Source organism: Bos indicus, chromosome 23 (genome assembly GCF_029378745.1).
Source record: "Bos indicus isolate NIAB-ARS_2022 breed Sahiwal x Tharparkar chromosome 23, NIAB-ARS_B.indTharparkar_mat_pri_1.0, whole genome shotgun sequence".
NCBI classification, from domain to species: domain Eukaryota; kingdom Metazoa; phylum Chordata; class Mammalia; order Artiodactyla; family Bovidae; genus Bos; species Bos indicus.
This window is the reverse complement of record NC_091782.1, coordinates 11702592-11727553: the sequence shown is the minus strand read 5'-3', so window position 1 is coordinate 11727553 and position 24962 is coordinate 11702592. Positions and strand designations below refer to the sequence as shown.

General features: G+C 47.6%; 1 protein-coding gene across 5 annotated transcripts in view; it reads right to left on the bottom strand.

The window, feature by feature from the left end:
* PNPLA1 (patatin like phospholipase domain containing 1) overlaps positions 1–24962 on the bottom strand; it is a 91335-nt gene that overhangs the window by 20653 nt on the left and 45720 nt on the right. For 4 of the 5 annotated variants that reach the window (XM_070777431.1, XM_070777430.1, XM_070777429.1 and 1 more), the window contains 4 exons: positions 5905–6137; positions 3959–4024; positions 2722–2931; positions 1744–1804 (listed from right to left, as the gene is read on the bottom strand). In XM_070777431.1, the coding sequence (XP_070633532.1) occupies positions 1744–1804; positions 2722–2931; positions 3959–4024; positions 5905–6137 (570 nt within the window). Of the gene's footprint in view, positions 1–1743; positions 1805–2721; positions 2932–3958; positions 4025–5904; positions 6138–7668; positions 8010–24962 lie in introns of those variants that run through there. The other variant, XM_070777433.1, reaches the window with a different exon arrangement.

The following is a 24962-nucleotide window of genomic DNA, read 5'->3' as shown; positions in this document are numbered from 1 at the left end:
GGGAGAAATATCAATAACCTCAGATATGCAGATGACACCACACTTATGGCAGAAAGCGAAGAACTAAAGAGCCTCTTGATGAAAGTGAAAGAGGAGAATGAAAAAGTTGGCTTAAAACTCAACATTCAAAAAACTAAAATCATGGCATCCGGTCCCATCACGTCATGGCAAATAGATGAGGAAACAGTGACAGACTTTATTTTGGGGGGCTCCAAAATCACGGTAGATGGTGACTGCAGCCATGAAATTAAAAGATGCTTGTCCCTTGGAAGAAAAGCGATGACCAACCTAGACAGCATATTAAAAAGCAGAGACATTACTTTGCCAGCAAAGGTCCATCTAGTCAAAGCTGTGGTTTTTCCAGTAGTCACTTATGGATGTAAGAGTTGGACCATAAAGGAAGTTGAGTCCAAAGAATTGATGCTTTTGAACTGTGACGTTAGAGAAGACTCTTGAGATTCCCTCGGATTCCAAGGAGATCTAAGCAGTCCATCCTAAAGAAATCGGTCTTAAATATTCATTAGAAGGACTGATGCTGAAGCTGCAGCTCCAATATTTTGACCACCTGATGCGAAGAACTGACTCCTTGGAAAAGACCCTGATGCTGGGAAAGATTGAAGGCAGGAGAAAGGGATGACAGAGGATGAGATGGTTGGATGGCATCATCGACTTGACAGACATGAGTCTGAGCAAGTTCAGGGAGTTGGTGATGGACAGGGAGGCCTGGCATGCTACAGTCCCTGGGGTCTCAAAGAGTCAGATACAACTGAACAACTGAACTGAAGTGAACATTTGGTAAACATCCTTTGATCCAGGAATCATTTTTTTTTTAAATATGCCCCATGGAATTAATTCTAGATATAGAAAAGCATTTTTCTTTCATTTTAACAAAGAAGTTTGCATGGAGTTAGAGTGTGTAATAGATGCCATTGAAATCAGAAAATACACAGAGGATACACAGGGATGGGACCATGCTTTTCAAAGCAACATAGGGTGAGGGCTCTTCTCTCTCATTTGTTGATCAATATGTCACTCAAAGTCTCACACAAACATAAGCTAGTCATATGTAGTTCTATATTAACACTACTGTTTCATTGGAAAGAGAATAAAATACAAGAAGAATAAAATACATTTATTTTATACAATAAAATACACGTCATGTAATGACGTGAAAATGGAATTCTCCAAGGAGACACGAGCTATGTATTTCCTAGCTTTTACTTTTATTTATTTATTTTTAATATATTGGCTTTTTAAAAGATTCTTTTTGATGTGGACCATTTTTAAAGCCTTTGTTGAATCTGTTACAATATCGCTTCTGTTTTATGTTTTGGTTTTTTGGTTACGAGGCATGGCATGTGGGGTCTTAGCTCCCTGACCAGGGATCTAACCCACACCCCCTGCTTTGGAAGGTGAAGTTTTAACAAGTGGACTGCCTGCGAAGTCCCAACCTAAACATAGTTTTTAAATCCAGAAAATTTATCTGTTCAAAAACTGTAGACACAGTCTAATCAGTAAGCCCCCTTTTCCACAGAGACCATAGTTTCTGGCACATCGGCCTGTCCTGGACAATGAAGACAGTCGGGTTCTTGTACCCATTTCCGGCTCTCCTGGCTGAAGGGCACCTCCAGTTCACAAACTGGGGGAAACGCGCCTTTACTCAGCTCTTCTACTTTCTGTCTTTGCCCCATCTACCGCCCCCCACCCCCGCCCCACTTCCTCCTGACCCCACATGGTACTCACTCAGCCTTCTCAAGTACAAAACGGCATCTTCGTACCCTCGGTAGTAATAATTGTGGAGGATCTGCAAGGTGGAGCACCAGAAAGTAAGTAAGGGTGCAGCAATGCAGAGCCTGGCAGCCCCCTGGCCCAAAGCAGCTGCTTTCACTGCTCTTCAGCTTCCCTGGATGGGCTTTTCAAAATGTGCTCCTCCCTTGCTATCTGCTAAGTGGGGGGCAGTTCCTGACCATGTGTCCATAGTGATGCTGCATGAAGGTGTTAAACCATTCGCAGCTGATCATCAGTGTCCCCTGGGCCGCAGAGTGTGAGAGGTCTCTAGTAGAACCCGAGAAGGTGCATTTGAACAGTAGGAAGAGCAGAACGAGGAGACAGGGCTCAAATCCCAGCACGGCCACTTATCGGCTTGGTGGCTGTCTGAACGTGACCTCTCACAGCTTCAGTTTCTTCACTTGTAAAATGGGAATAATAACTGTATGTATTACAGAGGATGCTGGCGGATTACCCGAGATATTGCCCATAATACCTTTTCTGTAAAAGGCCAAATAGTAAATATTTGGGGCTTTGCAGGTCACACATAGTCTCTGTCATTTCTTTTTTTATTTTTATTTTTAACAATGCCTTAAAAATAGAAAGTCCATTCTTAGCTCACAAGCGATGGGCTGGATTTGGCTCCTGAGCCATAGTTTGCTGACCCCACACTGCATGTCAGAGTGCGAGAGTTCAGCCAACATTCCTATCAGCAGTTCTGACATAGTCAGGGGGAAAGAATTGAGGCTGGGAGCACCTTGGGCACTTGTTCATTCCTGGGTAGCAGCAAGGCCAGGTTACAGGTTTACGAGGAAGTTTAAGGGACCAGCGAAGGGGGAAAACACAGATGGACTGAGTGGGCCCCCCTGGCTCCCCCGACCCAGTCCTCCTCCCCACCCCACCACCCTCCCTGGCTCTCCCTGCACCCACTCTCAGATCCCTCGTGTCTCTCACCATCAGGTCTGGGGGGAACAGGGCATGGGTCATCCTGGCAATGTTCTCCAGGGAGAACTGGAAGGAGCAGTTGAACATGCGGAAATCGTGGAAGATGGCAGGACAGTCCCGCGGGCAGATGTCCTGCTGCCCGGTGAAGGTGGAGATGGTGATGGAGTCGGTCCAGAAGGAGCAGGGTTGCATGCCGGTGAAGCCCCCGTCGATGTACCGCTGCGGGGCGGGGTGCCCGTGAGAAACGCTCATCTGGGGTCAGAGGCCCTCTCCCCCACTCAGGGCATCAAAGAAATGGGTCTTGGGACTTAACTAATGGTCCAGAGGATAAGACTCTGCTGTCCCAGTGGGAGGGGAGGGGTGTGGGGCGTGGGCATGGGTTTGATCCCTAGTCTGGGAACTAAGATCTCAAAGGCCATGTGGTAAGGCCGAAAAAACAAAGGAAATGGGTCCCTCGGGAGAAGCTCTGACACCAAAGTTCGGGGGCATCCACACTCTGGATAAAGTTGGCACAGTCCCTGTTTGTGAAGTCCCTCAATGGCTGAGGGCAGGGCTGGGGAATGGAACCCGCCCCCTGGGCCTTATGAGAAGGTGTACACGCGGTGAGTCTGAGCAGGTTGTGAGATATTCCCCCTCTAGGCTGCCGCAGGGCCCAGTTGCCTTCCTCTGTTGAGGTCAGACCTCCCCTCACAAACCTTCAGAACCCTCCTCACCACCAAGTGTCCACCCTGAAGTCCCTTCCCCTCTTGGGGCTTCTGTTCCCTCAACTATGAAGAAAGGATCACAGACACAGAGGCTCCAACTCTCTGGGCGCCTGAGAATTACATGGATAACATGCATTAAGAGTCTATCTGCTAGCTGACTCCTAGTCTCTGGATCTCATTTTCTCTAGATGTAAAATGAGGAGGAGATGCAGGTTAAATCCTCCTGCTCAGAGTGTGGTCTGTGGACCAGCAGCATCTGCATCAGCTGAAGCTGGTTAGAAAATCTGGCAAACTTGTGGAGCCTTGACTTGCCAGGCTCAGTAATGGGTTGGTGGGTGCAGAGAGAAGCCCAACCCAGTGGGGGAAAGGCCATCTTAAAGCCCCAGAAATCCATCTACATTAAGAATTCTGAGTAGGAAAACGCAAGGGCCTTTTCAATTCTTGTGGTCTTCCCACTGAATTCTGAGACCATCCCTCACTGATGTGGGTCACACGGGCCCCCCTGGATCCCAGCTCGCCCCCTCCCACACTGAAGCACGTACCACGCCACGGTAAGTTGGAGGAATAAGGCCGCAGTACACAGGGACGAAGCAGCTGCAGTACAGGGCCTGTGGGGAGAGAACAGGGCTGAGACGCCCGAGGCCTGGGGGCTGAGTGGGGAGGACTCACCTGCAGCCTCTGGGCCACCACCAGCCTGGCCCTCCTTACACCAAGGTGGAGGCTTTGCCCAGGAAAGTGGAGCCCCAAGTCAGATACACTGGCTGGGTCCTTGGTAACCTCCTTGGTTGGTCTGGGTGGGGTGTCCCAGCTTTAAAGGGAGAGAGTGGCCTTAGTGATCTCCAGGCTTCCTTCTGGCACCAAATTTCCATGAATCCAATGGGATTCAACAACCATTGTTATGTATCTGGCCTGGGCCTTTGGAATCTGATCCTTTGGAATCAAAGGATATGCCCACCCTTGGGAATTTTCAGACAGTGGTGACCAATGCTGTGATGGAGGTAGGCATGGGCAACGTGGCCCCAAAGAAGCACCCAACCCAGTGGGTGCAAGGCCGGCAGGTAGTGAAGGGACGTTCCCTGGCAGGAGTGACTGGAGTCTGATTGAGCAGGTGAAGTGGGGTGGGGAAGGGCATCCCAGGCAGAAGGAACAGCAGGTGCAAAGGCACAGAAGCCTGTTTTGTGTGACCTGCTCTGGCTGGTATGGGTAGGAGGGGGAAGTGGTGGAAGAGGACTGGGGAGACAAAAGTCTTGAAGAACTGGATGCTAATAAACCCAAGGGAGTGTCCATGCCCACTGTCTATTCCTCCCCCTCACCAGGATCAAAGCCATGCCAGTGTGGGGAAGTGAGGATGGGTGGCAAGGGCCTTGCATTCAGAGGAGGGAAGGGGAGTGGAAATAAGGGTGGAGGGGCATGTGCTCAACCCCTTTGTCCTGAAAGAAAATTGGGCATATCCACAGCACTCTTCAACACTAACAATTCTTAACTAAAGTTTACATTAATGGGGGCTTCCCTGGTGGCTCAGTGGTAAAGAATTCACCTGCCAATATAGGAGACATGAGTTCGATACCTGGTTTCCAAAAAGGTCCTACATGCCTCGGAGCAACTAAGCCCGCACACCACAGTTATTGAGTCTGTGCTTTAGAGCCCAGAAGCAGCAACTACTGAAGCCTGACCACCCTAGAGCCAGGGCTCAGCAACAACAGAAGCCCTCGCACCTCAACTAGAGAGTAGCCCCCATTCTCTGCAACTAGAGAAAAGCCCGTGCAGCAACAAAGACCAATAAATAAGTAAATAAAATTATTTTTTAAATTATATTAAGGAGCTTAGAAAAGTGCACTATCAGAGCCCCCTTTCCATTTCGTGATAACGCAATCCTTTTTATCAAGGACCAAAGGAAGAGAAAGGGCGAAGGGAGGCCGTTCCCACAAACCGGGAGTAATTCAGCGGGGAAACACTGCAGCCCAGGCCGACAGGAGCCACAGGACCTCTGTTGATAATACAGACGGACCTCTGAGAAGCTGCAGGATCAAAGCAGAGGGCAAGGCAGAGGCAAAACGGACGGGACTCTGAGCGCTGAAGCGTAGGATGGTGACCAAGTCTGATTTGTTTTTGGCGTCTCTCTGTGTCCATCTCGTTTAACAGCGTGCCTAACACAGAAAGACAGATGGCAGGAAGGCGAAGGGAGGGAAGAACTTGGGAAGCAGAAAACAGAAGGAAGTGAGGCAGACAGGTGGACCGTCCCAGAGGCCTGTCAAAAAACCAAGACCAGCCTCTCCTTTTCGGCCCCAGCTCCCCGGCCGGCTCTCATTACCAGCCCCGCCCACCCAGGCCCCGCCCGCCCAGGCCCCGCCTGCACACCCAGGTCCCCCCCAAGGCCCCGCCCTGATTCCCGGCCCCGCCCACCAGGCCCCGCCCTCACACCCAGGTCCCTCCCAGGCCCCGCCCTGATTCCCGGCCCCGCCCTCACACCCAGGTCCCGCCCCCTTACCTCAATGAGCTCTTCCTTGGACGTATACTCTGAAACCACCACACTCTCTCCATCCGTGAACCGGGTGAGGGCCACGTGGAGTTTCCCGGTGGTGACCTTGTAGGAGTCCTCAGGCAGGACCCGGTACAGAAACTGCCTCATCATCTGCACCATCTTACAGGACGGCGATAAGGGACCCAAGAAGGACTTCTTCACCTCGGCCACACCCACATTGAGGACTCGAAGGTATTCATCTGCGGAGGAAGCAGAGAGGAGTGGGTGCTCAGCAGCCCCTATGGCATAAAGAGGTCAAGGGCGATTATGCTATCTCATCCTGCATCCAATAAATAGAAAAACCTGTAATTCTGACACAAGAGAGGTCTCAGGCATCAACCTGTCATTCTGCACGTGAGGAAAGCGAGGCACAGAGGAATGAAATCACTGGCTCCCGAGAGCCCACCGCTAGTCAGGCGTCCTGACTCCTTCAATTGAGGGCAAAGGACCACGTTTCTACCCCACCACCAGACTGCATTCTTTTGAGTCTTATAGGCTTTTTGCCCTCTATGAGGGTCCCCTTAAAACAGTGATATAGTTGAAAGGCTTCACCCAGTGACACCCTGGGACGCATGCTTAGTGCCTGCTGCATCTGTGGGCAGGAGGGGGTGCTAACCTTGAGGCAGGAGAATCACAGGGAGGGTAAGCTTTGTCTTGAAGCCATTGCATCATCTTCCTTTTATGGCCCCTGGCATAGGCCTGAGAGGGAGAAGGCCCTGAAGTGCACACACAAGGCTGTGTTGCAGGGGTTCCCAGGAGGGCGAGCGAGATGAACCTTCTGCCTGCTTCTGAGAGGGGCACAGCCTGGGCACGTAAGAGCCTACACGTGCCAGATTACGGGGCAGGGGGCGGGGCTCAGAGGTCAGATGTGTTGTCCAGGGGGTGGCAGAGGAAGGTGTGACCCACCCTGCCCGCCACCACCCCCAGAATTCCACCAGGGAATTGTGCACTGAATAAGTGCTGTCACAGCAATAATACTGTGAGGTAGGTAGTTCTGGCCTCATTTTACCAATCAGGAGACTGAGGCTCAGAGAGCTAATATAAGTTGCCCAAGGGCAACCATCTGGTAAATGAACAAAGTGGGATTTTAACCTAGAGTGTGTGACCCAGGAACTCATCTCCTTTACTACATTAAGGTAAAAGCTTTCAGAACTGGGCCTGAACCTGCTTCTTGCCAATTGCTGCTAATTTTTATCTTGTGCAAACCCTCTGGGAAAATCAGGAGTGGAAACAGATCTGAAAAGGACTGCTAATTTTTACAGCAAACATTTAATTGTAAAACATCCTATACTGGGACTTCCCTGGTGGCCCAGTAGTTAAGAATCTGCCTGCCAATGTAGGGGACAGGAATTCGCTCCCTGGTCCAGGAACTAAAGTTCCATATGCCGCAGGGCAACTAAGTCCATGAGCCACAACTCTGAGTTTGTGTGCAGCACCTACTGAAGTCTGCCTGCCCTAGGGCCGGCACACTGCAGCCAGAGAGCAGCCCCACCTGCAGCAACTAGAGAAAGCCCGGGAGTAGCAACGAACAGCCCGTACACCACAATGGAGACCCAGCACAGCCAAAAATAAAGAAATTTAACTGAATGTTTTTTTAAAAGCAAAACCCAAAACATCCTATACAAAAGAACTTTCTTACAATTAGCATCATGTAGCAATGGCTACTTGGAAAGCTGTGCAGTCGTAAGCTCTCTGGCACTTTAGGTCATCAAGCAGAGATAGGACAAGTACCTCAGCCAAAGAACTCATCAAAGGGATTCCTGCATGGGTGGTAAGGACCAAGATTCCTTCCAACTTCTGGGACTCTCATGGCCGCCTGAGAGTAAATCTGAGAAGCCATCACAGGGGACATTACTATCCTATTTACAAACAGAGCGTCTGAGGCACAGAAAGGTTAAGTGATTTGTCCAAGGTCATACACAGCTATTTGGGGACAAACCAAAGCTAGGGGTGCTCTCCTCTCATATTTTACCATTCACAGATTATTCCTTATTAATCCTGGAAGCAGGTAAGATAAGGAGCTTCCGTATCACTTTACAGATGTAGAAACTGAGGCAGAGAAAAGCGAAGAGTACTGCCTGAGGTCAGACAACCAGGCAGTGTTTGTTCTGACTCCAGACCCCACCTCCTTTCTCTGGGTGTTGGACTGATCCCAGAGGCTGAGCCAGCCTGGGTTGCCATGGTGACGGCCTTTTCTCTCCAGCATTCAGACTCACAGCTGCCTGGGTGTAGTAGGGGCTGACCTGATCAACGCAGCATCTTAGCCATCACCCCCTTACAGGGGAGGATGCTCCTGGTGAGCTGGGAAGGCTCTGCAATTTTAGCAAGGTTACCCTTTACCAAGTACCAATTTGTACAGACTGTTTTCCCTTGGGGTCAGGGAGTGGCGGCAGCCAACCCACCAGTAGGTTATGAGACAACTGAGCATTTTGATACCAAGGTGTTGTTGGGTCACTTGAGTTCTTGCCCATAAGACCAATCAGGTTGGAGAGTCAAGTTAGGGTGGGGACTCGCTTTTTGGCAATTCTTAAAGAGCAGCTTGAAGTGGCCTCACAGGGTTGGTGGTCTTTCTCACAAGCCTCAGAGTCAGGAGTACCTGGCTCAGCTTGCCCCCCAACTCCTGGACTCCTAGCAGGAGGTGCTCACTAGGACTGCTGGAAGGAAATTGTTTTCACTGCACAGGAAATATATATTCATTGTGGAAAAAAGAATTTTTTTTTTTAACGCAGATGAGCAAAAAGAAAGTAAAATTAATGGCTTGGAATTCCTCCACCCAGAGGTTAACATTTGGTTTGTGTCTTCCTAGACTATTTTATATACTTATTCTTACAAGAATACTTACATAGAGTCATACTACATACACTGTTTTGTAACTTGCTTTTTTTACCTAATCATGTCTTTCCACATCAGTAAGAACCCATTTATAACCTAATTCATGAGCATCATGGACAGCTATTTGTAGAGATATATCATTATTTACTGAGCAGGTCCCCAACAGGGGTTGGCTACTTAGTTTCCTTGCTTTTTCTAAACAATTCTGCAATGAATCATCTCTTGCTAAATTCTTTGCCATGTCCTTAATTATTGTCATCAGGATAAATTCCTGTACATGGGAATGCTAGGTCAAAGGCATGCATATTAGTCTTGTAATACTTAGATCATTGCTTTGGTATATTATCCATTCACAGTCAACTCTCAGTTGTATAGGGATGGTGGTGGGTGACAGGGACAGGGCAGTGGCCAAGACAACATGGATATCTCCTATATACTTACATATGAAAAATGATGCTATCTGGAAATTAGGAGGGTGGCCAGGTTGAAAGGGGGCAGGAGATTGTCTGATTGCTCCCACTCAGGTGCCCAGTTTAATATTTTTTCCTACTGCTCACTAGGATGGCATCCCAGAGTGTGCAGAGGAGTTATCTCTGTCTCGCCTTGCTTCTCTTCAGGTCTCATTCTCTGCATCTCTTTCTCCCTCTGTCTTCTCAGAGAAAAACACCTAATCTTCTGGTTAAACTAGTCTCTATTGGTAGAAAATCAAATGTTAAGCATAGCAATTGCTGGGTGCTGCGAGGAGGGATAAATTTAGCTGGCTTCTTTATGCATCTCTGTTCTTTCTAGCACCTTCTCCCATTTAAAGTCCTCCTTCCAAGCTGCAGGCTGCTGGGCTCTGAAACACAGTGTCCCACAGGGACCACAGAAAGATAGGATTTAAAAGCAGCTCTGTGGGAAACTCAAGGTGGGCTGCTCCCACCCCCAGCCCACACCCGCCACGACCGCTTCTGTTCCTTCCCACCTCCTTTCCCACCTTTGTCTTTAATCTAACTGTGGGTCTGTCTCCAAAATCAAGGAGATTCTCTGAGGGCGGGTCTCTGTGGTCTTCCTCTCTCCATGACCTTCACTGCACTTTGCCCATGGAAGACCCTTCAGAAACTTGCTCTACGTTGGGAACTCCTCAAGGAAGGGATGGGCCACACTCACCTACACCCACCAAGCCCCCCACAATACTTGGTGGGTGCTCGGTTTTGTTCAGAACATGAACAAAGGAAAATAAAAGCTAACAGAGCAAGCAATGGAAATGCTTACAGGGAGGAGTTACTTGACTTAATTACCCAACAAAAATTTGAAGGCAAGATCATCACAGATGGATAGATAACAGAGTCAGTCATATTGATAAGTATGGACAATTCACCAGGTTTTGTGAGTGTATTGTACCAAAAACTTCAGTTGAAAAATAAATAAGATCCTGGGACTGGGAGGTTTTGAAGAGCATTTGGAAACCACTCCAAGACTTAGCCACTCAGAGACTCTTTTCTGTGACCAGATCCAGTTCTTAAAAAGAGGTTAGGCTTTGGAGCCAGGGAGATGTGGTTCAAATTCCAGCTTTGCCACACACTACCTGGGTCACCTTGGCAAGTCAAATAACTTCTTCCAGCCTCAATTTTGCCACCTATAAAATGGGTATAATAATTATTATACCTTACTGGGTTGTTATGAGGAAGATCTTTTTTTTTTTTTTTTTCATTCTTTTTAGGAAGACAGTTTTGTTTTGTTTTTAAAGAGCCTGCTCATAGTAAGTGCTCAATACTGGTTATACTAGTAATTCTCCATTACTAGTATATGGACACGGACAGTGTTTCTTGATGTCTCTGGCTTTCAGCTTTCTCACCTGAACATGGGACAATGATTCCAACCCACATCTTCATCAAGGTGCACTCAGGCTCACTTACGGGTTCAAGAGAGCAAAGTACAAGCACTATGGAGATGAGAGGATGTACCCCAGTTTCAGGGCACGGTGAGGGGATGGGTTAGGTGCAATGTAGCTTAGGCAGAGTAGGCAGTAGCACTCCTTCCCCTGTCAACTTGGGGGACCCTACAGATTTAGAAGGGGAAAGGGGGTTTTAGTAAAATCACTGAAGAGGAAAGAAAGAATTAGATACATGTTTATCTTACTTATTTGCTTAAGTGCCTAATGTTTCCCCCTTCATGTGGGCAACGATGGTCTCCACATCATTCATCCCTTTGTCCCATAGTGCATGGAACATGGTAGGCACTTAATAAACACAGATGCATCCATGAATAATGAATATATGAGTAAACCCAGAATTCAAGGGAGGACACTGAGGCTCAAAGAAACGGCTATTTAAGGTGACCCAGAGTATAAAAACAGAGGGCTTTTCTTCCCCTCCTTCACATAGCCTTCATGCTGAGTGTTAAATCCTAGAAAGATGGGCACTTGGCAGCTGACAATTTAAACTGCTGGGGATCCCATTCACAGGGTGCCCGAATTAACTCGGCTGTGCGGGATGAATTTGCGGTGGAGGATGGGACTAGAGGCCCCAGCCTCCCGCGGACTGGTAGCCTAGCAACAACTTCCAGTTTAGCCAATCACCGTGAGGCTCCCTGCAGCTGCGGGAGCGGTGGGCAAGGGTGTGGGGGTGGGGGTTGAAGTAGGGGGCGCAGCAGCCCGCCCCCCACCACCCCCCACCCCGGCTCCGGGAGGCATTGGCAAGTAGGCTTGCGTTCCCAGGAAAGCCATGCAATTCCCCGAGTCCCTGAGTGGAGACCCTGGGAGTCTACTGCTTTTTACCTGATCCCTAATTGTAGGCTGAATTATAGGCTGTATTTCCCTGTGGGTATATCTTGATTGCCCGACTCCACTGTAATAATTATTATTTGCATTATCTTAACAACAGTCGTTTACCCAGGCAAGTTTTCACACTATAATCTCAGTTTATCCTCACAGAGACAGCAGGCCCCCCCGGGCGGGGGATGTGGGGGAGACAGGTTTCCTCTCCATCTTATTTCTGTATCCTGCACTGCAGGGGCACTGATTGAAAAACAATTGGCCTGAAGCTACAGAGTCACCATGGGAAGGTCCGTAGAGACCCCCTGATTTTTCAGTCAAGGAGTCTTTGTTCAAAACGAATATGGGGAGGAAACCCACAAAAGAGGGGATACATGAATATGTATGGCTGGTTCACTTTGCTGTACAGTAGAAATGAACACAACATGGTAAAGCAACTATACTCCAATTAAAAATAAATAATGAGAAAAAAAAGAAAAGAAATCTCAATATGTAAAACAACTAAAAACAGGGCTGCTCTGGGCTGAAGGCAAGTGGGGTCTCAGGCTCTGCCCAGTCTCACTAGCCCATCCTGGGAAGGAAGGTCCTGAAAGCACAACCCTGAAACTCCTAAGGATCTAGGAGCTTAGGTCAAAAATGCTAAACCAGACTCATTCTCTCATTTCACAGGTAAGAAATCCAGGAGGACAAAGGTTGAGCTCAATACGCATGGCTGAATGGTGGGCTGGCTGGCGGGCTAAATGGAGAGATGAATAAAGAATGGATATATCCTAGGTCATACTGTCTATGTTAGCAGAAACTAGAACTAGAATCTATGAAAAAACTCACATTTTCCTTCTCTGTTCTGAATGCATTATTGGCTTTAGGCAAGAGCAAAACAACTCTGACCTAGTAAGCACTTAAATAAACAACTCCCCCCTACAAAAAACAACAACAACAACAACAATACTTCTTAAGGATAATGACAATTTTCCACACAGACCTTTTTTCTGGCCCTAAGGGTTTACCAAAGAATTGGCATTAAGAAGTTCAAATCATCCTATATCAGATTGCCATGGAAACAGCAGTGCCTGCCACTGGAGCATCACGTGGATTCCTATCAAGTTGCCTGTGGTGCTTTTTCCCGGGGCCTGGGGCCTCACACAGCCCCTCTGTGCTTCTTGCCCAGAATGCAGGCATGATCTCCGCAAATTTCCACTGAAGCATCTACTGATTATCTTGGGATGGAACAGGCAAAGAGCTGTGTCCCAGCTCTATTCTTTCTGTTTTCTTTGGTGGACCCAGAAGTCTATTTGGAATTCTGCTCCAAGGTAGAAACAAATACTGCCCTCCTTCCAGGCTGTGGCCCGTCCTGCCTTACAGACTCTCCCTTCACTACTGTGGGGACACTGGGATAATGTAAGAGTTGTGAACTAGTCACCCTCCAGTCTTTGTGTGTGTGGATATGGTCAGGGGACTTCTGGGTCAATCTTTGCGATAAAGAGAAAAAATCATCTCAGAGCATCTTCTCATTTGAGATTTGCCCAAATTAGGGCGCCACTGCAGAGGAATGCCCATGCCTCCCTCTTTCAGAACCATGATAATTGAAGTTCATTTCTGCTGACTGGCAGTATTCACTGCCCCAGCTGTCCAAGACTTCACTTAGTTGGGTCTGTGACCTGCCTACATAGACCACCATTATGTTACGTGAGTCTTGAAGTTCTCATGAAACTACAGGGTTCATTCAGTCCCACTCTGCTGTTTATGGAGGAACCAGAGATCAAATTGCCAACATCCGTTGGATCATAGAAAAAACAAGGGGATTCCAGAAAAACACCTACTTCTGTTTCATTGAACATGCCAAAGCCTTTGACTGTGGGGATCACAAAAAACTGGAAAATTCTTAAAGAGATGGGAATACCAGACCACCTTACCTGCCTCCTGAGAAACCTGTACGCAGATCAAGAAGCAACAGTTAGAACTGGACATGGGACAATGGACTGGTTCAAAACTGGGAAAGGAGTACGTCAAGGCTGTATATTGTCACCCTGCTTATTTAACTAATATGCAGAGTGCATCGTACAAAACACTGGGCTGGAGGAAGCACAGGCTGGAATCAAGATTTCTGGGAGAAATATCAACAACCTCAGATATTCAGATGATACCACTCTAATGGCAGAAGGCAAAGAGGAACTAAACAGCCTCTTGATAGAGAGAGTGAAAGAGGAAAGTAAAAAAGCTGACTTAAAACTCAGTGTTCAAAAAACAAAGATCATGGCAGCCAGTGCCATCACTTCATGGCAAATAGATGGAAACAGTGACAGATTTTATTTTCGTGGGCTCCAAATTCACTGCAGACGGTGACTGCAGCCATGAAATTAAAAGATGCTTGCTTCTTGGAAGAAAAGCTATGACAAACCTAGACAGTATATTAAAAAGCAGAGCCATCTCTTAGCCAACCAACATCTGTATAGTCAAAGCTATGGTTTTTCAGTAGTCATGTATGGATGTGAGAGTTGAACTATAAAAAAGGCTGAGTGCTGAAGAATTGATGCTTTCTAACTGTGGTGCTGGAGAAGAGTCTTGAGAGTTCCTTGGACTGCAAGGAGATCAAACCAGTCAATCCTAAAGGAAATCAACCCTGAATATTCATTGGAAGGACTGAAGCCGAAGCTCCAATACTTTGGTCCCCCAATGAGAAGAGCTGTCTCATTGGAAAAGACCCTGATACTGGGAAAGATTGAGGGCAGAAAGAGAAGGGGATGACAGAGGATGAGATGGTTGGATGGCATCACTGACTCAATGGACATGAGTTTGAGCAAACTCAGGTAAATAGTGAAGCACAGGGAAGTCTGGTGTGCTGCAGTCCATGGGGTCGCAAAGAGTCAGACACAACTGAGTGACCAAACAACTGGCTACCACTCTTTGGTACCTCTTGGTGCCACACCCTGTGCCAGGCTCCGAGGGCTCATAGTTTCATTTAATCTTCATGACATCCCTTTGAGGTAGGTACGATGGTTATCTCCTCTTTTTTTTTTTTTAATTTTATTATTATTATTTTTAATCTCCTCTTTAGATGAAGAAATAGAAGCTCAACCAGTAGCTTGGCTAAAGTCACACGCTGGAAAACAGCAGAGCTAGGCCTTGAATTCTTGAGGGGCCCAAAGCCAGTGTTCTTTCCAGCACAGCCACTGTCTCCGCCAGGGAGATGAAGGGCATCTTCATCTCCAGAGCCTCCGGTTCCTACAGTGAGGCGAAGGTTGCGGGGGTGGTGTGTGGGGGTGGCTGGTTTCACAGAGGCTCTTGGGATCTGCCTTGCTAGGGTTTAGTTTAGGCATAGTTCCTAAGGGCTCAGATATCCCTGGGAGACAGGAAGAGCAACAGAACTCAGATCACATCTTCAAACATATGCTCCCCTATCTGCAAACCCAGAGTCCTTTCTCAAGCCCATCTCTTCTCTCATCAGTAAACAGAGTGCACAATCCTGCTTTTCTTCCCAATACACAGACTTCTATTTATTTACTGATTTTTTACTATCTCTGCAGACTTCACCCTAAAGCCCAGCTGAAGATCTGGGCCCCTTCCCGATCACCCCCGCTGTTAGCTCTCTCTCCCCCGTTACTGTCTGCACCATTTATCTCAGGCTGCCTTGAGTAGCCCATCCTGTGTCTGTGGCTAGCACATTCCTTGAGGACAGGACCTGTATCAAGAACACCCGCCTCCCCCATTATTGCCTAGCTCAGTGAGAACACTTAGTAGGTATTCAAGAATGAAATGAAAGCCCTATTTAATGTTCCCTTATTTCTGTTTTGCTCCTCCTTATAGCCCCAGCACTTAATTCAGTACCTGGCACACTCTGGGGACTTAATAAATGTGGAATAAATCAGTAATGAATGGTGAAGGACTCCCCTGGTGGTCCGGTGGATAAGAATCCGCCTGCCAATGCAGGGGACGTGGGTTCGGTCCCCGGTCCAGGAAGATTCCACGTGCTGTGGGGCAACTAAGCCTGTGCTCCACAACTACTGAGCCAGCTTTATAGAGCTTGTGTGCTGCAAGCACTGAAGCCTGCTCCTAGAGCCTGTGTTCCACAACAGGAGAAGCCCCCACGATGAGAAGCCCTTGTACTGCAACTAGACGGCAGCCCCACTCGCTGCAACTAGAGAAAACTGACACACAGCAATGAAGACCCAGGGAAGCCATAAATTAATCAATTAAAAAAATAATGAATGATGAGAAATGAATGAGTGAACTGAAGGAGGCGATCAAAGAGTATCTTCTCTATTAGACTGTTGGGACTCTTCCTGACTGCTGGTCAGGAAGGTGGAATTCTTCAGTGACTCAGCTGGACTTGGGGTTTCGAAGGGGCAAACCACAGAGCAATTTGCTCTGTCAAGCCTGGTCCTAACTCTTGCCCCTACATCCATAGACACAGGAGCCTGAGCTGTGACTGAAGAGGAGATTCTTCTTTACGTGGTGATCTCAGGAGGATAGAGGTGGGTTACCCTCAGGACTGATGAGTCAATTCCCAATTCAAATGTGAGTCAAACCAGTCTACGTATTTGTTTATCATTTGTCTGCCTCTTTTTCCCTGTAGAATTGGAAATAGAACTCAAACCAAATTTGATCCCAAAGAGAAGCAAAGAAAACATGGCTATTTTAATACTAAGTGAGCCAGTCTAAAAATGGATCCACCAAATGTAGTGTAGGATCCTGGATTGGATCCTGGAACAGAAAAAGGACATCAATAGAAAAACTGGCTCAATCTATAGTTGATGGTAACATATCAACGTTAATGTCTGAGGGTTGGCAAATGGACTGTGGTTATATGAGAGGGTAACAATAGGTGAGGGATGGGGGCCTCCCAGGTGGTACTAGTGGTAAAGACCCTGCCTGCCAATGCAGGAGACACAGGAGATGCAGGTTTGATCCCTGGGTTGGGAAACTCCCTTGGAGTAGGGCATGGCAACCCACTCTAGTATTCTTGACTGGAGAATCCCATGGACAGAGGAGCCTGGTGGGCTGCAGTCCCTAGGGTGGCAGAGTGTCGGACATGACTGAAGCGACTTGGCATGCACACACGGGTGAAGGATATACAGAACTATCTGTACCATCTTTGCAACTTTTCTGTATATCTATCATTATTTCAGAATACCAAGTTTATTATTATTAAAGTAAAAAAAATAACGAACAAAGGTTGCCCAAGACTATTAGACACATGGTGCCTGCCGCCCAGCAGGGGCTCAGTTAACACCTGCTAATATTGAGGGGACTGAATTAATATAGGTCACCTGCATGAGTTGCTTTCCAAATAGTGTTTCCACTGTATAATCAACACATTCAGAATTTTACCCAATTTTCCATTCAACTGTATTTTACTTTAGTCCAAAGGCTTGTTTGGAGAAAATAATTTTTTGTCTATTTGGTTGGAGAGATTAAACATGTAAAATACAAATTACTTTCTATTCAGTGAATTGAAAGATACTGATTCCAGCACTACAGGGGGAGTTACAGCCACCTCCACCCAGTGATGTCATTTCTGTACATTTCATAAAAAGGTATTTTTTTTTTTTTTGCATACATCATGTCATTTGATCTCACTTCCTTAACCAATGTGCAAATGATTGCTTGGCCCATGGAGTTTGGTAGGAGAGCTGATGTGTTGCTTGCAAAGCAACTTCTGAAATCATTAGAGAAGATAAAGAAATTTAGGAATGAAGAGAGTCCCAGTCTTGGCTCATTGTGGTAGCTAATCTCTCTGAACACCTGTTTCCCACTTTGTAAAATGGGTATAAATATAGGATGGTGAGAAGATAAAAGTAAATGATTTATGCAAAGCTTTAGGCATAATACCTGGCACATTCCAAGGGCCTGATAAATAGTATTATTAGTGTGAGTCAGAGCAGAGTTCATGTTACAGAAAACACTGCCATCTCAGGCAGATAAAGAACTCTGGGGATGATTTTTGATGAGGACATTTTGATTCTGAAAAGTGCACCCAGCAGCCAGGGCTGAACTTCAGGTTGTATCTGGGCAACAACACACACATACTCACGCTCGCTGGCAAGAGGGGGCAAGAGTGGTTTAAAGAACTTTGGAGAGGCTTCTAGTTCCACTAATAGAGCGCTGAGCTGAAAAGAAAACTCTCCAGCTTTAGTAACAACATTGTCTTCATCATCAGTGACCACAACAGAACTGTGGCTGACTTCACAAGTAAGAAAGAAAACAGAAATGAAAAAGGAACTGAAAGTCAGTGCCGAGTGAGAGAAAGCTATTGCTGTGATTATTGGACCAGAAACTGGCAGCGACAGGGCCTTGGTTCTGCTGTGTGAGGGTCAGTTGAACCGAGACCCTGCTTAAAGCCAGGGTCATCCAACAGCTGCTGGGCCAATGAAACATGGCAATGGCCTGCCTCTGTGTAGGGCTCTCAGTAAAACAACACAAAGTCTCCCGTAAACATGCAAAGCCCCCAAGCCGGCATTATCTGTGGCTTAGAGCTTGAATTGACACCACCTACAGGGTAATCACCATAAACATTGGTCCTGAGTTGCTGATCACCCTGGGCACCTGGCCAGGACCAAGGCAAACCAGCTCAGACAGTCAGTCCTTCCACTGCCCAGGCCACACAGAATTCCCATAGAAAAACCAAGTCCTTGTGCAGATGAGTTCACAAGTAAAGTATTAAAAAATATTAACCAGACCAGGTTGGAGTCCAGTTCTCTGTTTTAATAAATTTAACAACATCTCTAGGGTGTTCTTTTAGTTAAGTTTGAAAACTGCCGCATGACCTATGCTTTTCCATTTCAAGATCATTTTCTTTGCCCTTGTTCATCCATTCATTCAGCATTCATTCATCAAAGACTGATTTTGTGATGACTATTTGCCCAGCACATTCAGGATTTCTTTTGTCTCTCATCATAACATCCTAGGGATGTGTTCCCACCCCCAAGTTCCAGATGGGAAAACTAAGGAGGCAGCAGGTCGCTGGTGGACTGAGGACCAGCCCAGCCTAGCCCCTCAATCCTGGGAGCTGCGTTCTCCATCAGCCCTGCCGAGTCTTGTCCCTTGACTGAGCCACAAAGACAGGCACAGGGTGACTGAGGAAAGAAGTCGCCAGAGCCAAGCTTCTCACAGAGGCACTGTTGTCTTCTCAGCACCGGCCCGAGGCCCCAGCGGGTCCACTAACAGGAGTACACGTGGGTCAGCTTCAGCCGCCCGTGGCTCCAGGGCCTCAGGAGGGGTGGCAGGGGCTGCCCGAGGCGGCAGCGACCAGGCACGGGAGGCAGACCAAAACGCCCGTCTCCACTGCAGGAGGCAAGCCGGGTCCTGCTGTGCCCACGCGTGTGGGGTGGGGCCCCAGCTACTCCCCTGGGCCTCCCAGGGGCTCTGCAGGGTCCTTTTGGAACCCATATCCTGTCCGGAAGGACAGCTTGCCTTCCTTCCCGACAATGCAAGCCCGTCTGTTGCACCTGCATATCTCACAGCCTGGAAGACTCTTCTCTCAGAAAACAAAGTTCTCCCTCCCTTCCTTCCGCCTCCGAGAGGCCTCCCCGCCCAGCCCACCTGACACCTCACCCTCTGATCACTCACCACACCCTTTGCTGGCTTTATTTTCTCCTTTGAGCATGCCTGTTGGTGTTTTTCTATGTTGAGTTATTTATGGCTTGATTTCACGGAGGGAGAGCCAGCTTCATGAGGGCAGAGAGCTGTTTTGTTCGAGGCTGGATCCCTAGGACCTAGGATGAGCAACAGGGCAAATGGCCTGTCTTATCATTGTACATTCAGCCAGAAACTGGTCCTCAACTTTTTTGTCTGCGCATTAAGCAGGTTAGACAAGAGCAGTGACTTTCAAACTTAAAACAAACAAACAAAAAAAAATAATTGGAGATCAGGGGAGACACAGGGAAAAAAAAATCATTGGAACACTTTGTTTAAATGAAATTTTATGAAGAATGGAAAATAGCAGCATTGTACTCACTGAAGCTGGGGGAAGGCCGCGGGGCTTCAGTGTGTATCCTCTCCCTGCTCTTTTCTTCCTAGCCCCACCTCACCCACCCGCCAGAATCCTGGGGTTCCTTAGAACACAGTTTGGAAATCACTAGCCTGAGTGAGGTCCACCTTCAATCAGTCATTTCCACATCCAAAGTATAAATACAATCATCCATAAAATTGAGGAGTTGGAGTTGCTGACCTTCCTTCTATGGCATTCTAGTATTATAAGTCATATTAGGTAAACGCCAAAGTAGAAATTGCAGACACATTCAGTGTCACGCCTGCCAAAGGCTGGCAATTGTCAGGCGTTTATCAAGCAGTACTTGTTGGACCAGTAGTTTGTGGGAGCCACGGGACCAGTAAGATCTCAGATTGCTCAACCAATCTAGTTGATGGGATGAGACACAATGTCTGAAACAATTAAGACAGGATACCATCAAGTGGACAGATTCAATGGGTGAACTTGAGATCCTGGAAAGAGATCCAGGGGGTAAAATGGGACGGTGTGTTGGGAAGAGGTGTTTTCTCTGGATAGGACACCAGAAAGTCTAGGCAGGGGACACAGAAGGACTGGGGGGCACTCACATGCCTGCTGCCAGGAGGGCAGCCTGCTGATGGTTCAGTGCTGAGCCCCTCCTCAGCCAACACACTGGACTTGACCTGGTGTTTATGAAATCCAGATCTTGGTCCCAGGAAGGACAGACTTTTTCCATCATCATCATCATATATCTCATACATCAAACTATAACTACTATGACAATGACTGCTAGTTGTCCCCAATATCCATTCTCCCCTTCTTCCTTAGTAGTTGAGCCTTCAATTTTTAGCTGGACACATGGCATTCCAGAATAGAGTCTACATTTCCCAGGCTCCCTTGCAGTCAGGTGTGGTCATGAAAAGGACTTCTGATCCGTGGGATGTGAGGTGACATGATGTGTGTCATCTTCAAGGCCTGCCCTCAGAGGGGAGAGGTGTGCCCCCCTTTCCCCTCTGCAACTAGCTGGAATGCAGACGTGGTGAGGAGCCCTCTTGGACTGTGAGCAACACGGTGGAAGGAACCTAGGTCCTAACCTGGAGCCAACACACCAGCCTTGGGGGGCTGGGGTGCAAAGACCACAAGAGCGAGCAATGCTCTTGTGTTTTGTTGAAGCTCTGCCCCTCCGACCAGTGCAACTGCAGTGTCAATCCGAGTTTGCAGAGCTCATTCCCAAGGACCACTGCTGATCTGGAGCAAGCTGTGGGGAGGGATCGGCAGGCATATTCCCTCCCACTGCTCCATAGCTGAGCTGAGTCTCAGGGTGGCCTGGCCGAGGTCACTTGCTGAATGGATTGCTGGGACCAGAGGAAAGGGAAGGTGGACAGAGTTCGGACTTTGGGTTCAGACTAGCTCTAGTTTGAAGCCTACCTCGATGCTTCCTAAACCCTGTTCTGAAAAACCGTGTGAAAATAAGGTGAGTGGCAAACTAGACTCACAATGTGACTGTAGACGCTTTTGTTCTCAGAATCCAGACAGCCTGCTTCCTAGACAAGTGCTCTTTCCCACCGGGATTCCCATCTCTGAGACAAGTGTCCTCCAAGAGCCAGCCACGGGAGCACCAAGGGACCGACAGGAATGAGGAGACTCTCACAGGGGTGATGTCTGCGGTGGGACTTGGAGGATGGGGAGATGGGACACGGGGAGAAAAGAAAGGGGCCGGCACCCATGGGAGAGGGGACAGCTTGAGCAAAGGCACAGAGGCAGGACACAGCCCGAGACTGCTGTGCACTCGAAGAGGAGAGCTCTCATTCCAACCCTCAGCCTCAGCTCCCTCCTTTTCCTATTTTACTTAGTGCTTTGGGTGTTTAGTGGGGTGTCACCGTGAGAAGGCAGTGGAAGAGATCTTGGAAAATAATTACTTCTAGAGGACGAAACAAAGTCACCTGATGAGCTCAGCTAAAAGGCAGCTAAAAGTCCCCTGCCCCTGTCCCCCACCCGGCAGGGGAACAGCCACTGAGGCTGGTACCCAGCACCATTCTTTCCCAGGAGACCAACCAGCCTCACTCCCCCTGGGCTTCTCAGACTCAGTCCTTACCTGGAGAGATAACCTGTTGTGAAATGTTCCTGCAGAAAACAAAGCCTAGGGAGGCTACATGCAACTTCTATGCAGATTCCAAATTGTTTCAAAATGATATTAAAAGAAACAGAACAAAGCCGGGTTGGGAATATGCAGACGAAGCCCCATTGGTAAATATTGATAAGTGTTGAAGTTAGATGATGGGTGGGTTCTTGAGGGTGCATTATATTATTCTCTCCCAGACACTTTAAAATTTTCCACTTAAAAAGGTTATTTAAGAGCTTCTGGAGATCCAACTAGTCCATTCTGAAGGAGATCAGCCCTGGGATTTCTTTGGAAGGAATGATGCTAAAGCTGAAACTCCAGTACTTTGGCCACTTCATGTGAAGAGTTGACTCATTGGAAAAGACTCTGATGCTGGGAGGGATTGGGGGCAGGAGGAGAAGGGGATGACAGAGGATGAGATGGCTGGATGGCATCACTGACTCGATGGACGTGAGTCTGAGTGAACTCCGGGGGTTGGTGATGGACAGGGAGGCCTGGCGTGCTGCGATTCATGGGGTCGCAAAGAGTCGGACACGACTGAGCGACTGATCTGATCTGATCTGATCTGGTGGCTCAGTGGTAAAGAATCTGCCTGCCAATGCAGAAGACACGGGTTTGATCCCGGGCCAGGAGGATCTCACGTGCGACTGAGCAACCAAGCCTGTGCGTCACAATTGGGCCTGTGCTCTAGAGCTTGGGAGCCATAGCTACTGAGCGCATGTGCTGCAGCTAGTAAACTCTGAGCTTTAGCAGCTGAGGAGCTAGTTTAGTTGGTTGAGTAGTAGTGTAGTTCTCTGTGCTCCACAAGAGAAACCACCGCAATGAGAAGCCCACGCACCACAGCTAGAGAGTAGCCCCCGCTTGCCACAACTAGAGAAAAGCCAGGCAGTAACAAAGACCCAGCACAGCCAAGAATAAAGAAAGATTTTTTTAAAGTTATTTAAGGATTTCCCTGGCAGTTCAGTGGTTAAGACTCCACGCTCCCAATGCAAGGGGCACGGGTTTGATCCCTGGTTGAGGAACTAACCACATGCCAAGCAGTGTAAGAGTTCTATTCATCTTTCAGGCCCCTGGACTTCCCTGGTGGCTCAGACAGTAAAGCATCTGCCTACAATACGGGAGACTGGGTTCAATCCCTGGGTCAGTGATTTCCAAGTTATTGAAAAATAACTTTCAAGAAGTTATTTGAAAGTTTAAGAAATGTACATGAATGTTCATAACGACATCATTTATAATAGCTCAAACTAAAAACAACCCAAACATTCCCTGACAAATGGATTTTAAAAATGTGTTATATCCACACAAGGAAATATTATTCAACGATAAAAAGGAGCGAAGTACTGACATGTGCTATAATGCATGAGTTTAGAAAACACTATGCTAAGTGAAAGAAGCCAGACACAAAAGGACAAATATTGTATTGTATAGACTCCATTTATATTAAATGTCCAGAATAGGCAAATCTATAGAGATAAGAAGTAGGTTAGTGGCTGCCAGGCAACTGAATGGAGGAATTGAGAGGTAATAGCTAAGGGGTTTGGCGTTTCTTTGACAGGTAATTAAAATGTTGTATGATTGATTGTGATGTTGGAGATACAACTGCAAATATACAAAAAGCCATAGAAAAAGAGAGCCAGTAGAGGCTCCCAGCCATGGGTTTTCATAGGCTTCGATGTGAGCTCGGGCAAAAGGTGAGGTATGGACCAGCCCCTGAAACAAGGTCTGTCTTCCTCGGTTATGGCTCAGCCAGAGGAATTCACAGAATCTAGCCCAGTCTGAAGCCTCTGGAGCAACACCGTTTTTCTGTATTCTGGAAAAATCCATGCCCCATTAATAAATATGGAATTTTGTTAGTCCTCAATGCCTGACCCATTTTCTTTGCCCGGTTGTACAATCTTAGACTCGCAAGGGGTAGTACGTCTTAGTTTTGCCAAGGGCACTGGGGCTTAACCGAGGCTGCACACCAGGATCACCTGGGGGTTGAATGAACGCTGGTGCCGGCTTCCGCCCCAAGAGATCCTCATTTAATTAGTGTGGGGAGAAGCCTGGGCAGTGGATGTTTTCAAAGCTCCCAGGTGATTCGAACGTGCAAGATTGAGAATCATTGACTAAGTGAAGAATTTTTTAATGACTAGGAAAAAATAGCAAAAATGTGGCATGGAGTATGGTGAGTATTTAGTCATGAAACTTCTCTTTTAGATTTATGTTCACACTGGGTCACAATGTGAAAAGTACTTCTTACTGTAACTTTCAGCCTGGGGGTTTGGAGACCCCAGGTTGACGGGTCCTGTCAGTCACCGAGATAAACGAAGGGGACCCACCAGCGGCAATCAGGTGCCCCCCAGCCTCTGCGTGGGCCTCTCCAAGGACAGATGCTCCCCTGCTTCCAAATAGCCCTTTCCCACCTTGGACAGCTCTTGCTGAGTCAAAAGCTGCCTTTCTGAAACTGTCACATCAAACCCTGACACCAGAGGACTGAGGACTTTAGCACCCCCTGAAGGCATTATGTGTCCCAATCACGTGACTTTGCCCTGTTGTCAAGCAGAGTCCGGCTAGAAGCTGAGGCTCCTGCCCAACCTGTCTCTACATGTCAGATTTCTACTCATCTTTCAAGCCCCTGGACTTCCCTGGTGGCTCAGATGGTAAAGTGTCCGCCTACAATGTGGGAGACTGGGTTCAATCCCTGGGTCAGGAAGATCTCCTGGAGAAGGAAATGGCAACCCTCTCCAGTATTCTTGCCTGGAAAATCCCATGGACAGAGGAGCCTGGTAGGCTACAGTCCATGGGGTCGAAAAGAATGGGACAGGACTGAGCGACTTCACTTTACTTTTCAAGCCCTATCTTGAATGCGCCTTCCATGAGGTCTTCCACTATGGGATCTGTTTGCTCTCTCCCTCTGCACTCTTCTGCCTTTTAATTTTCTAATATATGGTTGGAACTTGTTATACGACAACTCGTTGGTTACTGCCTTTGAGTTTGAGTAAACCGTGAGCTCCTTGAGGGCATGGGTGGAGCTTCATCTTGTGTTATATCTCTGTATCTTCTGCAGGGCCCAGTTATATGCTCCATACACAATCATTGGATGAACGAATGAACAATTGGCTTGCCATGAAGTTTTTATAGGGAGGAAGGTACCAAGTAGCAGCTTAAGTGGGGATGGGATTTTAAGTTAATCAAATCCTCATTCTTTAATAAGAGAAAAAATGCATAACTTTGGTATTTGAGCTAGTGCTTGAAAGGTAAGTTGAAATTTGACAGGGAGAGAAAAGTCGAGGAGTAGTTTCTAGCCTCAGGTTGGAAATCCTGAATCCCCCCCCCAGCTGGTTGTCAGGGAAACCATCTCTCCTCAGATGGGTGAATGAATGAACATT